The 15,720-nt window shown below is 45.4% G+C and overlaps 1 protein-coding gene across 2 annotated transcripts in view; it reads right to left on the bottom strand.

The window, feature by feature from the left end:
• TMEM63C (transmembrane protein 63C) overlaps positions 1-15,720 on the bottom strand; it is a 537,448-nt gene that overhangs the window by 16,608 nt on the left and 505,120 nt on the right. For both annotated transcript variants that reach the window (XM_085626682.1, XM_085626681.1), the window contains one exon: positions 2,959-3,064. In XM_085626682.1, coding sequence (XP_085482808.1) covers positions 2,959-3,064 — 106 coding nt within the window. The remainder of the gene's footprint in view (positions 1-2,958; positions 3,065-15,720) is intronic.

The raw sequence follows: 15,720 nt of genomic DNA on the forward strand, positions 1-15,720 counted from the left end.
CTTTGGTTTCTAGGTCATTTATAATTTCCTCATTCATTCTCCAGAAGTTCTCCTTTTTATAAGGTTTGTAATGGTTATATCTAGTGAGATGCAAGTGGGATCCAAGATCAGCATTGGTTCTATTTAGGCTTGGAGTAATTTGGAGTGAGGGTTTCATTCGCTAAAATGTAAAAAAAAAAAAAAAATCAAAAAAAAGGAGGCACAGGAATTAGCATTTATTTCCATGTGTTCAAGAAGACCGAAAATTCTCAGTTTGCCTCTCGTATTTCAGTTTACAAGTTCAGTTATTTCTCTTGATAGAGTGGTCATTTTCTTAGAAGGGATATCAACTTTCTTGGATCTTGTGCTCTCATCCTTGAGCCTACTTATTTTTCAATCTGCTTCACCTATCCTGGAGCAGGGGTACTTAAAGTCAATTCTTAAACATGCCATTCCTGTCTGTAATAGATCTGTGTTTGTTTTAGCGCTCAGTGTCAGATCATGGACAGCAGATAAAGCGCTGCAGTTCTAGGTCCATGTTTGAGCTGTTGTTCGAGTCTTGCTTATTGTTAACAGGAGAATCCATCTTAGGTGGATCTCTTGAGCGCTGTTGTTTGCACTTTGGTATCCTTCAGGTGTTTCTCCTTGTGTTCCTTTTTGTCCGCCATCACTGAGCTTGATGCATTTTGGTTTCCCGCTGCACCTACAGTATGAACTCCTCTCACTTTGACTTGGAATCTGGTGGAAAGGTGGGTGGAGGGGGTGCAGAAGTGCAAGGAGACACACTGATTAGGTTAATCCAGTTGTCTAAGGAAATAAAGGACCACTGGAGCACATGGGCTAGAAGTATTCCTCATGGATATGGTATGCTGATGTTTCCAAAAGGTTTAGAATGTGGAACAAGTACCTGTGCCCACAATATCAAGCTGGCTTCTTTGAATTAGCTAAAGTAGTGGCAGAAAGTTCAGATTTTTCTTAATATGACCAAGCGTAAGATTGACATGTGATGGAGGAATTGTGTATGTGTCTGTACTGAAATGCAGCATTGTTTTAAAAAGTTCAAAATATCAGGCAGACTGAAAGCAGGATAACAGTCCGAGGTGCCAAAAGAATGGAATCAAGCCATAAAAGCTATTACTCTAACATTTTGTATCAGATGAAAAGTACATCTTTTCAGAGATCAAATGAAAGGTGGGCGATTTATTTCAATTATCCTGTTTTAGTTGGAGGCCCATAGATGGGTCTGTTAGAACAAAGAAATGGCCAAAGCACTGTGAAAATTAAAGTGTTTCTTATGTAGAGTTCGACCTGTAATGACAATGTAAAAGCACTAGGGTTCTGAAATGGGTGGGGAATCTTTGGAACACGGACACTAGGCTTGGAAAGGTCCATTAATGTGCCTTGCCTCAGCTCAGCTCTATATACCTGGGTGGCTTGAGGCATAGGATTGATTCGGACACCCCCTTCCAATAGGGCTCTCTTGTCTGGTTAAGCTGCAGCCAATTAACTTCCTACTGACACCTGTTACAGACATATTTTTACAGCAACAGTCTGGCTACATTAAGACACTAAGACAAAGGAAAACTAAAAATAAATTAGGAAAAGCAATATGTCCTGCAGAGTTGAACAATAAGCACTTATAAAACATGACGAGAGTTTCAGTCCACAAGGTCTTTTAGAACATTAGGTAAATACAGAGGATATACAACTGCTTAGGGATGACAGCATGCCTTGTGCGTTTTTTTGTATGGGGATTGGTTAACAACTTTGATAAAACAATGTCTAGGGGTAGGGTTTTTAGTATAATCAGGAAGATTGGCGCTCAGACTAGTATGCGTAGCGTGGATTGTGCTCAGAATATGCACGGTGCTGCCAGGTCAGGGGGAGTTACCCAATAACCCCCGTAAGTGTGTGAGTCAAGGAACCCACACTAGACATATAAGCACAGTCCCGGGCACACGTGGTGGGGGTATGACAATGGTATTAAAGTCTCTTTTGAATCAAAGTTGCTGCGGTCGACACCAGTATAATGTTCAGAGTCATTTAATGAAGTGACAACAGAATAGAATCAAACAACCAGCCGACACGTGTTTCGTCACAAGATTGTCCTGTGACTCTTCAGGGCCTAGGAAAAGTGTTAGAGGGATCGTCCAGTGTCTTCCGCATCCGGAAGACGCCACGGTACCAGTGTCTTATGACCAGCTCCGTACAGATAACAGATAGGCGCACACGCCCTCTCGCTTGCCCATCTTACAGGATGGCCATCTATACGGAACATACTGGCTTTTGAACTCTCTGCTGCAGCACGGCGCCACAGCCATCGCACTCTAAGACACTGTCCGATTGTCATACTCCCACCACGTGTGCCCGGGACTGTGTTGATATAACTTTGATAAAACACTTACAGCCCCCAGCCTGCCAATGGGGGGTGAAAGAACAGAATGACGAGGTCATAAAAGTAGCAAACAGCACTACAGGACTTCATAAAAGTGGCACTATCACCAAGAGCATCACAACACAATGTATCACAATGCAGTACTACTGATAGGAAATACAGAAGCACTAGAGGTAAACAATCAAAACCTACCAGAAGAGGCCAGAGCAAAAGATAGAGTAGAAAACAACACAATGGCATCATAGACAATAATATATTGTTGCTTAATCCTTTTCCAGAACAATTCAAAGTAGATATGTTATGTATGCAGAAGTACAGCATAAACAGTGTGGGCGCCCACACTGTGCTGTGACTAAGAACAGAGGATGCAAAGAACAGACTGCAGTGTACATGGGAACTATACAAAAGTGCAATGCATGGGATCATGGTACATTACATGTGGGATCAACATGCAAAGTGTGTGCGCGCGCATAAATAAGGCGGCACATAGTTCAGTCTGTTAGTGTCACAGAGTGTATGCACCTGAAGTGCCTTGAATCTGAAGTTCTCACAAATGACTCACTGGTATATGCACTAGGACTTACCAAATGGCACGATAATAGGGCAGGTGATGCTGTACGTTGTCACTACGGCAAAGATGCACGTGGTCCATGCATACTCCAAACCGAACTGGAACTCATATGCCTGGCTCTGAAGAAAGGAGACTGAGAATTCATGAGTTATTCACCTTAACCGTACTAAACAATAGTGCCCCAGGGCTATATGTATCTACTTCTGCATCAACACAGAAGCAAACTTTGTTTTCAAGCCGGCCAGGCAAAAAGGGGGCATCAGCATGTAAACAATACAACAGATGCACCAGTTGCTTTTTAGGAATCCAAATATAATTAATTATCTCCTTCCTGTTTGTGCATACATCACAGGCATAAGTTTGTTAAGTAAAAAGTAGCTTCTAGCAGAGCAGGACTTGAAATATTAAGAAAACCATTTGCATTTTAAAGTTACTCACCATTGCCGAATAAAATAAACACTACCCCAAAAAATAAAGAGAGATTGCAGTGCTTAGCCTGGACACTGCTCTCCCCAATCACAAACAATGTTAGACGATCCTCTTAATCACCTTATCAATTCTCAAATTAACTGTTAGTCCATCCAGGAAGCCACCATGCTTTCTCTATCAGAAATCGCTTTCAATCCCCTTGATGGCCGTTGATCCATGTGGAGGCTCTATCTCTCAGCCCCCAACAAAAAGAGATGGAGGTTGTGTGTTCCCCATAAAAGCAATGGGAATAATTCTGAAATAATATTTTCTATATTTATAATCAATCGATAACTTACCATTCAGAGCAGGGACAACAGACTGGCGGTGTCCCGTGGATCTCCACTGAACCTACCTAGGACTCGGAGTCCATGTTACGAATTGTTCGTGTTCTGGTTCAAGGAAGACGAGGCCTGGCAGATTGAGCTAAAATGTTCCTACTGGAACAGGGTCATGACTGATTTGCATATGGCTCGGTCCACACTGAGGTGGCATGGTGGCAAAATAACAATGCACTGGGATGCCACTTGGAGTAATTACGAGTGGCTGAGATTAATTCAAGCATTCCAGCAAACATCACTTTTTTTGTACTAGGATCCCTGGTGGCACATTTACTATATGTTAAAAGTAGGTTAAGGTGCCACTTCATGTTTTGTGCACTGTGGTGTGGCTAGTTAGAGTTAAAGCTACCATATGATCTATGGCATGATTGTGACATGGAGTAATTCAGCCATCGCCCTAAAGCATGCTGAGATTTGTACCTCCACATGGTAACAGACGTGCACCCCTGCCCTGAGGGCCCCAAATGTATTGATATGTGGATCATTAATGATGATGTTTATTGTCATAGGCAAGCATGGATCATGAATGTAAGCCATGAACAAGGTGTGTCGCAAGGACTGTGGTCTTGTTGGACCAGGAGAGGCACCCAAGTTGCTACCCTCATAGTGGTGACATGCTTCTGCCTTAGCCAGGAGTTAAGTAGCACAAGTGCGGTGGTGGCAGCATATCGTGCAGTGATCAGTAGGAGTTAACTGGTCCTCTTTAATCTGTGTTACTTGGCCTACATTGGGTTGTTGTCAAGTGCTGCACAGAGCATGAGTGGTGTATCTGCGCTGGGTGTATGTGTGCCTGGGAAGGGTACACTACAGGGCTAATGCAAAACTGGGCAGTGTATGTGCATAGTAAATGCATGTGCTGGATGTATGTGTGCCTGTGAGTGGTACAATACATAAAGGATGTAGTGCTGTGCAGTGTGTGCATGTTAAATGCATTTGCTTGGTGTATATGTGCTGGTCAGTGGCACAGTACATGAAAGATGTGTGTGTATATTAAATGTATGCACTTTATGTGTGCCTGTGAAGAGCACAAGACATGGCAGACTATGGGTTCCAATTTGGGAAACCCAAGCCTACTTAGTGAAACATGAGGAGAAAGAGGAATCCCCTCCAGACAGATTTGGTTATTGACACATTCCTTTTAAAGCTGGGTGGGACACATTGGAGAACGGAGAGCAAGGCTTTACCCGTACACATCTTCGGAAGGAGATTGGTCTCATAAGGGAATTATAAAGAGCAGGGCTAAAGCTCTGGGCTAACTTTTTTGGTATACACATCACTGTGGCTGACATCCAGGTGTGAACTCTAGTCACTCTTACTGCCTGTGTTGTGGGACTACCAACTTTGGAGTCCCTCTTACTGTGACAAACTGCTTTCAGTAGGAAGAAAGGGCAGAGAAGTGGGCTCTTCAAAAGGAAGCAGACCCCAACATGAACTTCAAAGACTAGAATTATAAATCACCTTTGGTGTCTGGAAATGGACTATAAAAGGGGAATCTTGAAACCCCCCAAAATTGTCAGCTGTCAAGCAACCATTCAGGCTGTGTGAGGAGGAGAAACTTTGCAAGGCTTGCTAGTCTCCCAGTGTGAGGGGAAATCGCCCAGGGAATCCAACACCATCTGCCCTGGAACCTGGAGCACCAGCGTCTGCCTGCTTGCCAAGACTAGTGTGCCCAGTAAGAAAGAGGAGAGCATTGGAGAGAGTGAGGTCCAATGGGGAATCCTGTTGAGTGGATTCCCTGTGCAAGGAAAGTCTGCTGTACTGACTGGGTTGTTGGTGACCCTTGTATGTCAGGGGGAGGACTGCAGTGGAAATCTATGTGCTGATCAGGCCGAATTCTGTGTGCAGTGAGGTATTAGTGACCCGTTTGCCAGGTGGGGCCGCCACAAAGTGAATTGCCCTTACTCTGTCAATCGGGCCAGAGCTCTGCGCAGTGAAGATTTGGTGAGCCCGTATGCCAGGAGGGGAAGCGTGGACAGATTGCTGTGTAGAGTAGGCCGCAGCCTAGTACAGTGACAAGCCTGTGACCCAGTTTGCCGATTGGGTTGGTACCCATGTATAGCAAAGGCATGTTGACCCCCGAATGCCATTGGTAGAGGGGTCTCTGGAACTAGCAAGAAGTACGACCTGACTGGAAGCGTAGTCAGAGAAGTGAGGCCATCATGGGAATCCCCACGCACCTACATCGGGACACAGGACTAGCTTCAGTAACTTTGCATCACCTTCTCTCCATCAAGGGACGGACTGAAAGACTTACCCTCCCAGGAAGAGCTGCAAGAAACCTCCAGTCGCTGCAGGAGTGTGACAATGTATAAGAAACTCTAGGATTGCCGAGTGGGGTCCGTCTGGACCACGTGCAGTAAATTCACCTGAACCAGTTACTGCACTCGGGCATCTGCAAAGAGTGCGTGCTCAGGAACTCTGGACACTCCAATCCTGCAGATACAGGTAAGACTGAATTTGGGCTAAGTCGGTCCTGGGGGAACTTCTGTGCTAGACAGCGCTTTGGCACTGGAACACTTTAGACTTTACCATAGGGTTTGGGTGGACTCTTGAGGCTCGGACTACTAGTGGGCCTAACCTTTAATGATGTCTAAAGTGAATGAGGAATAACCACAATCGCTAGAGAGAGGTCGGAGTGGGACACAGGAAACTGCCTACGAAACACTACAGCCCTGACCTCAAGGGAACTGTGTAGTTGTCCATGAATACTGCATTTACCTTTTGTGTTGATAGGTAAAATACTTCTATTTTTTCATAAAAGCGAGTATTTGGCTGGATTAGGACACTCCAACCTTTTCTGTGGCGGGAGCTACTTCTAATCAGTGAAAATCATTGTGATCTACTGAAGGCCAAGCCACTTGCGGAATGTTACCAGACACCCCCATGCCCAGTTTCATTAAATTTAAGCTTAATGTCCATAGAGTCAAAGACTAGAGTTTGAACAAAATGCTTTGACTAGGGGCACTATGATAGGGCTGCTATTTGTGTCAGTGAGAGTGTGAATGGGATATATGTGTATGGGAGTCTGGGTTGTATGTACTTGCAGCACAGGACATACCTTTCACCATATGTGACACTGTTACATGTTTAGCAAAAACACACAACCATTTTTTAAAATGCGAAAAATTCAAAGTGCAGAAAAATTTTCTGCAAAAAATGTTCATAATATAGAATATGTTCCTGCAATTTAAATTTCTCCCACCTAAAAAAATCGCTGTATTTATCAGTTATAATATAAATATGACACCATGTCTACCAGCCAGTGGAAGCAAGATGCCTGCTGTGTTTAAATGTAACACCTTGAAATGGGAGAAAATTAAACTGAAGTGTTAGCTTTGTTTATATGGATTCCATTAAACTAATCATTTAAATTGTCTTCCAATTCAAAGCGTTGTATTTACAAACAGCAGGCATCTTGCACCTAGTGGCCTGTAAACACGGTGCTCTATTTATAACAGAACAATACAGCCATTTGTTTAAATAGGAGGAATTTAAAGTGAAGACACATGATTCTAAAAATATTAAGACACAATTGGCTTCATTGAAAGTGGAGAAAAACATTGACTCAATGTTTCAGAGAAATATTTGTATCCACTTTAAATTGTCTCATTTGAAAGCACTGACAGTATTTTTCACTTATAAATATGGCACATTGTCTACTGGCTGGGAGCAAGAGGCCTGCTGTTTATTAATGCAATACTTTGAAATGGGATAATTTTAGAATGAAGAGTTAACGTAATCTAAGTTAACTCTTAGTTTTAAATTTCTCCCATTTAAAAGCATTCAACAATGCTCAAATATTGCTTTGACAAGGACTTTATTTAAGATTTAAATACCTCAGTGCTTCAGTTCTTCACCTCTGTGCCCTGGGTCATAAATCTGACTCCAGCACTGCTCATATCAGGCACTGCTATCTCTAGCCTGCAGATGATAATGTAAAATAAACACAGCCTTCCCTTAATTTTAAAAGGAACATGTGTTCCTGTGTTTATTTAAAATTAAACTCATGGCTGTGAGCTACTCTGAAAGTATATGTGAGCTACTTGTAGCTCACGATCGATGGGTTGGAAACATTTGGGCTGGACCATAATTTTTTGCATCTGCTGCATATATTTTGAGTTGTGAGCCTGTGTTCACATTCCTGTATCTACCTATCCCCTGAGAGATCCTTTGACTGCATTGACCACGTTAATCCTGAAAGTCAAGTGCTGAAGGAGTACTTGGCACAGCTGCTCAGAATCTATACTAGATCCTGTCCTGAGACATCAGGAGCGAAAGGCCTCAACCTCCACAGTTGGGACCAGTAGCTCCTGTTTGCCACGTGGCTTCTGAAAAGGCTTCCGACACCCCACATATTCCATGGGCCTACAAGTCTCTGTATCCTTAATGTGGTTCAATGAAAATAATCTGTCGTGCTGCTGAATTATAAATGTAAATGTAAATTCGATACTTGTATAGCGCACTACTCACCCACAAGGGTCTCAAGGCGCTTGTACGAATACCGCTCCTGGCTTTCCCTGTGAGGCGTCCACTTCTGGGCAGCCCCAAGGTGGAGGCCAGGCATCCTTAGCGTTGTGGGGGCCGTTGTGGAGATTAAGCAAGCTATTGCCCAGAGTTGCAGAGTGGGACTCCATGATTGGAATAGGCACCGAGGCGAGAATTATCAGGTCTGTGGAATTTTTGAGCCCAAGACCCGCCGAGGCGGGGAATTGAACCCTGGTCCCGGGCTAGACCTCTGCATCAGGGTCTGCCGCTCTAATCATTGAGCCACACTTCTCCACTGGTTCTTTTCACTGCTAAGCAAGGTGCCCCTTGGCACAGCGCCGTAGGAGCTCTGCATGGAGTGGCCCAGCCAGAGTACTCCTGGATGTTCTCTAAACTGTTTTGAAGTGCTAGGAAGACTGTCCCTGTACAGTGTGGTGAAGACTGAGTAGGGTACACCTAGGGGTCAAGTACAATATGATATAAGAATGGGCAGCTTAGCCCAGAGTCCTCTGTACAGTGTGGCTGACGGCTAAGTAGCGTGCACAGTATAGTGAAAGTTTATTGAAATTTGGAAAATTCCAAAAACCCAGTGGGGGTTCATGGATCACATCAGTTGTGACAAATATGCTATTTGACGAATATTGTGCAGTTGAATGATGCATGAGGAGTTATCTTTTCAAAACATTTAAAAAAACGGTGAATGCATCTATTTACAGTTAGCAGCCCTGTCACAACAAAAAACTTACTGGACTATTTAATGAGTGCAACAAATTCGAAAGCTCTTTTAGCACCTATGATTTTTTAGCAAATTTATTTGAAAATGTTGCTGTAAAATGCAATATTTGACCCGTTTTTAGGTTGAGCCTAGGCAGAGCTTGCGCGGTCTCTTCGAGACATGCTGTATTCAACTCTGTGGGCTTACAGTCTGCCCCCTGCTTTTCATTTGACAGTGTCCTTAGAAATTCCTAGCTTGTAAGTTGTTAATCTTGTCTCTTTGTCGCACCGGTTACAGAAAAACAGAGCAGTTCCCCAGTACTTGTATCCTTCCACTTACCCCATTTTATTTCCTGGCTCTGGGACTATTTTTTAAATTTTCAATGAACACTTCCCACAAATGTGCCATTTAGTTTCCCTTGCTCTGCACTGTGTGCACTTCACCGCCGCTTCGCTTCCTCTGCTTGAAGACGCCTGTTTACATTTTTGTTTATATGAATTTAATGTAAGAGGATTTATTTTTAATTCTATTACCCACACTGCATGCGTTTTGTTCCGTGTGCACGCCCTATCACCTCCAGCTGTTATTTAACATTCTCCCTTTGTTTACCACACCCCTCCCACCTATTTGTTGCTCTTTTTTGTTTATATCTGACATAGAGCGAACTCCACCTGAAGGTTGCATTACAGAGGGACACAGAGAGATTACGTGATTTATCCAGAAACAAAGGCTGTTGAGCCTTTTGCTGAGACTCGAAGCCTGTTCGCCAGCTTCAATGCTTGAAGGCTCTTAAGCCCATCCTCTCCCCTCGAAATCAGCATATAAGATGGAAGACACTCTTTGGAATGCACAATTATAATGCATTTCCATTATGTCTTCCAAAGCAGCGATGCCCAACTTGTTTCTAGTGCACACTGTGCTGCATCCCGAAGAAGGGGTACATACCACACACCTGCATGTTTATTTTGATTCTTCCAGCCAAATGTCTCCCCCTGCCCACGACTTTCCATGGCTTGCGGCGAGTACAGCAAATGGAGCTCACATCTATTTACAGCATGTGTTTAGTTCCATTAGGCCTTGTTTACCACCAGTGGACACTAAACACCCCTGGCCTCAGGGCATTGCCTCTTGTTTTTGAATCAGAGCTGTGCACACCATGTTTGTAAGTAGGCAGCTGGCATTACGCTGTTGTGGGTTGCGTCAAAGGCAGCCAAATTTATTAGTGTAAGTGTAGGCACCTGTGCTAAAGAAGTAAACAAATTGCAAACCCACGAACCAAGAAGCAATACATCGATATGGAAGGAAAGATCTTTGGAGAAGACAGTAACAGAGGAAAGGATAACTGTTGGAAGATTTCAGTCTCCTTAGACCTCGCTGACTAGTTCTCAGTCAGAAACTATTGCCCCTTTCTGGATCTTGCCTCAACTGGACAGCCATGCATTAGAAAATACCACTTTCTGTGGGTCTCATTCACAATAGATTTTTGACAGCAAATGTTGCTTACTACAGCCAGGGATGTGATTTTATGCTTGAATGACCACCAGTTTGATTGAAGAACTACTGGGAAAAAAAATTGAGAATTGTTTGGCCCATATGGAAACATTGCCTTTAAGAGGCCACCAGCAGTAGAGATGCCCTCTTGAAGAAGGATGCCGTTGAGAGCTGCTTTTCGACACTGTTCTAGTTTCCGGCTTCTGCTCGGGCCTTCTGTGGGTACAGCTCTACCCCCACCCCTACATGTCTCATACATTCAGTTGGCACTGCTGTGTGTGGCTTCCTTGCCACAGCGCTGTGAGGGGAGGCCTGGCTCAGGCAATTCATTCAATGTACCACCCGCACTTGGTACACAGCAAGGGGCAGTAAGGTAGATGCAAGAAGTAACCTCTGGGCAAAGCAAATGACTACAGGATGCATGCACAGTCTCGGTCTTTGGAAAAGCATCTTGAACACCAGCACATTTTCCCTGCAATCTCCTAATGAAAATAAGAAAGTTTATTAACATCTTTCATTGCTACTGAGAGAGGTATTTCGAGCAGGGGCTGGCAGGTGGTGCAATTCAGCAGTTCCAGCAACAGGTCACTGGCGCCTTCCTTCCTCCCCCAGAGACATGCCCCTGTACTGCAGTATCCTGTGGGAAAGCAGTGGTGACTGAGGAAGACAACAGCTCTTCACCGGCAGCCAGGACCGCACTGAAGGAAGTCTTCCAACACCAGATGAGAACAGGTAAATGAGTCTAATTTTGTTTTTTATTTTTGCGTACCACCCAGGTGCCTCTTATTAGGAAAGGGATAGTCACTTTATGGGGAGACAATAAATGGCAAAATTGTACTTCCCTTTGGTGAGGTTCATCAGTTTTGCCCGTTTCACTGCTGGTTGTGGGCGATTTCCTTTTGTGTGACTCCAAAACGTTTATTCACTTAGTATTTCAGAGGTGCTTAATAGCATATAAGGATTAATCAAAACTTCACAATACAACAGGGGAAGCATGGCCAGAAATCATTAAAAAGGCATAGAAAGTAGTATTTCTTTATATGGAGTTGCACCTTGCAGTGTGCCAAGCGTCGCCACACTGCTCTCCGAGCAGTTCAAAAGGAAAAATAAAATGATAATACCGTAACGTTATTAGGAGTAGTGGCCCTCTCTAAGTGCGTATGATGGTTTGGCCGGCCGTCTTGGGCAGGCCAAATAGTCATGTGCACTTTGCATGTTCCCCACCAGGCTGTAAAGCACAACCTAGTGGAGAACATGCGCACAGACTCCCAGTCCGCGTCTGTATGCCGAACCACGGCGCTCAAACCAATCACGACGCTGCTATCGTAATGACAACAGCGTCGAGATTGGCTTTGGGGAGTCTGGGAGCCTGGGTGCATTCTGCTTGCGTGACTCGAGACAGGAAGAAGATGAAGAGGACGGAGGGGAGGCAGTGGCCTGCCGTACCTAGGTAAGTGTTTTTTTCCCCCCATTCTCCCGCTCCCCCTGTCCTTTTTGCTCCACAACCCCCGTCTGGTAGCAGCCGCTACTGCTAAAAAATCCTATCAGCTGGCGCTGCCCCCGTGGGCCACCGTTCATGCTTCCCCCAGCGCTCCCCCCCCTTTCCACGTCATCTAATGACATCAGTGCGCACCGCGCGCCAACGTCATTAGATGGAACCGGACGCTCTGGAAACCATTTTCTTCCAGTGCGTCCAAGAAGGAGAGGTGTGTTTCTCCTCTGGATGGGTGGGGGTATTTAAAAAAGGGGCATCGAAAGAAAAGAAAGTGTTTTCTTTTCCTCCGATGTCTCTTTTCAGCATTCCTGCTGCACTATCATGCAGCAGAAATGCCCACTAGACTCCAGAGATTTTTTAGTTTTTTTAAATGCCTTGGTCTTGGGGAGCGGCCCCTTGGGCAAGGGTCGCTCTCCTTTGGGGAGCAATTTGTTTGGCTGTTTCTGCCCTTGAGGAGAGGGGGAGGGCAGATCGGCCCATAAAAAATGAATAATGTAAGTGTGTGCCACTAGGGATTTTTCTTTTAAATATGTTTTCGGGGAGGGGCCCCTTAGGCAAGGGTCACCCCCCTTTGGGGAGCATTTATTTTGGCAATTTCTGCCACCCCTGGGGAGGCAGAATGGCCCAAATAATGTATTTTTTTTATTGTGTGCCCACTAGGCCACCAGGGATTTTTTTCCTGAAATATGTTTGTGGGCAAGGAGGCAGAAGCCATTAGACACCAGGGATTGTTTTACGGTTGTTGGGGAGCGGCCCCTTGGGCAAGGGTCACTCCCCTTTATGGGGTAGTTATTGTGGCCATTTCTGGGGCAGATCAGCCATATGTCATTAAGCCCATTTGTCCTCAAGGGGGCAGAACCCACCAGACGCCAGCGTTGGTGTTGGGGTGGCCCCTTGGGCAAGGGTTCCTCCCCTTTTACGGGGGTAGATCGGCCTTATGCTTTTAGGTCCACCTACCCCCCAGCTTGCCTGGTGGATTGTGTGTGGACTGGAGCATTATTTGCATATGTGATTGTAATGTTTTATTTCTCCTTTTTATTCAACTGCAAAGCTTTTGTTTCTTGTTTGAGGTTTCGGCTGTGGTTGATCTGCAGTTTTGCGTAGTTGCATTCATTTGGCAAGAAAAAAGTTGTGGTTGTGTTTACTCGAAATGAGTATTATGGTCATGTATGCATGAACTTTTTTTTAGTGGTGTCATAATAGCAGCATATTTAGTTAGTGTTTTGAGCGCGAAATTCTTTGCAATGTCTTTTGCGTTGTCTTATGTGCAATTTTCTTTACTTTTTCTCGTTTAGTGGGATATTGTTGGTCCTTGCTGTGTCTGTGCAGAGTAGGTGGTGGTGAGTCTAGCTACTTCTGGCAAGTGAGTAGTATAGTTTTGGAGTATATAGGTCTTTGTGATAAAGCTACATTTTGTTTATTAATTATTTTACAAAGTGTTTGTTGTTGACTTGTTTGACAAGTTACCTGCATATAGCGGAGTCTGAACTGAGGTGTCGAAGTGAGCTAAAGAATGATGATGGATTAAACCCAGATCTGTGACTGGGGATGGGTGTCTGAAAAGTTTCAGCACTCCGTCCATCATGTCCTTGTGTTTGCTCCAATAGTGTACTGCCTGGTCTGTATGATTTTATATTTGTTGTTCAGTTTCACAGTTGGCATTAGAATGATGTCTTTAGCTGTTGTGTTTGTAGTGATAGTTTTGAATCTAGGTCCAATTGGTTTGTGTTTTCTTTCTTGTGGAAAAGGTTTTTGATGATGGTGTGCGTGGACTGGCGCTTGGCTGACGGTGTGCGTGGGCTGGTGCTTGGCTGGTGGTGTGGATGGGCTGGCACTTGACTGGCAGTGTGTGTGGACTGCCATTTGGCTGACAGTCTGTGAGTAGTGCTGCTGGTCATTACACACTCTGCTGGCCAAATAACATTGCACACACTATGTCAACCACCAGCTGGTGTGATTGCTATGTCAGTCATGTTGGTTGCTGCCTTGCCGCGGCTTTACAGCTCACGAGCTGTGAGTCACTGGTTCTGGTTTTTAACCTTTTAAATATTAACAGTGCATTTTCTTCTTGTGAAATCTCTTGTTAATGAACTTTTATGCTCTGAACATTCACTCACCCTCGTGCTAAATCCAACAAATATGTGTGTGTACTCAGGAATGGTTATTTTGAAGTAATATTTGTCTTTTCTGTCTTTCTCTGCGAGGGTGTACATTCTCTCTCTACATTGTCTGTTGATTTGAGTGTTGTAATGTGCTGGGGCTGCAGCTGGTGGTGTGAATGTGTGTGTCAAGTATGAAAGGTGCGTGAATGGCCTGTAAATAGGTTGGTGTCTTGGCGTGGCTTTACAGACCCAGAAAACTTTCTTGCCCAGCATCACTGCGTGCCGGGGGTGGTACCACGCGACTCCGCCCCGACGTCCTCCGCGGGCGTGACGTCAGCGAGGTCACATAAGCCCCAACCTGGCGGGCTGACGTCAGTTTGCTTCGGAGAACTTCTTCCGCACCACAACACGGAGCCATCACAACAAAACTGAGGAAAGCATGGGAACAGTGTGCGAAAAAACCAGAGAAACCAAATAGAGAGAAATAAAAAGTGAGAAACATCACCAGGTGGCACCAAGGCACCAGAAGGCGACAACAGGAGGCCAAAGCAGGAAAAGAGCAGAACCCCACTCTGAGGAACAACTGTGCCAGCCAAGGCGAAAGCACCAGGTGGCAGTAAAGCACCAGAAGGCCAGAGCAGTGAAGCCAGAGCAAGAAAAGCACAAGGCACCACTCAGTGGAACCACCTTGCGAGCCAAGGCGAGAGCCATCCCGGAAGCACAAGCAAGGGAAAGCGCCGTGACAGAAAGAGAGAGTCTGCAACCACAACCACTAAGGGAAGGGCCCAAGCCCGGAACAGAGTACACTGCAAAGGATGGCCATTATGTCCTGAAATGAGTAGGAGGGCAAAGGACAGGTAATCCATCCACAGACGACAGTGCCAAGGAGGGCCATAACCTCTGAAAGGAGTAGGAGGTCAAAGGACAGGTATGAGAGCCCCAACGAAGAAGACAGGGTGGGGATTAGAAACTCCAACAACAGAGGGAAAGAGCAAATGGAGGCACTCGCGCTGGAGAAAAACCAGCTGGAGGAATGCCTGACCGGAAGAAAACGAAGAGGACACCCACAGAAGACAAACCACCCAGAGGGAGGCGACTGCAGAAACCCAAGCAGAACGGGGAGGAAGGGCGGGTCGTGAAGGAATCTGCGGCTAGAATCGTCTCTACCAGATACATTGTTACCGAAGGTAAGCAACTTGTACATCTGATAGAGACTACTAGCTGCAGATTCCTTAACGTAGAATAGATACCCTAGCCATACCCAGAAGGGAGGAGGGCCTGCGAGAGAGCCTCCCCACCTGGAGAGACCGGGGTCCCAGTAGGGGACACGGCACAAGAACAAGAAGGAAAAAGGCCAGGAGATCCTAGCCCAACCAAGATAGAGGGCCTAACACCCCGCAGTGGCAGACAGCACCCAAAAACCTCAAGGAACACAAGGGCACTTCGAACCCAGTGAGAAGAGGCAGAGCCAGAGGCAGGGTCAATTGGAAGAAACACATGCACAGAGGCAGAAAACGGCGACACTGCCAACAACACAGGCGGAAGAAGAAAAGCACCGTTGCACGAAACCCCAATGGAATAGAGGCAGGGGCGCAAGGAAACACATCAAGAGCACCACGGTGGAGTAGAACAAGCAGGCTTGCATGGGCACGCGGCGCCAACAACAGGCAACGCCACG

The sequence above is a fragment of the Triturus cristatus genome, chromosome 9 (assembly GCF_964204655.1).
Source record: "Triturus cristatus chromosome 9, aTriCri1.1, whole genome shotgun sequence".
Classification (NCBI taxonomy): Eukaryota; Metazoa; Chordata; class Amphibia; order Caudata; family Salamandridae; genus Triturus; species Triturus cristatus.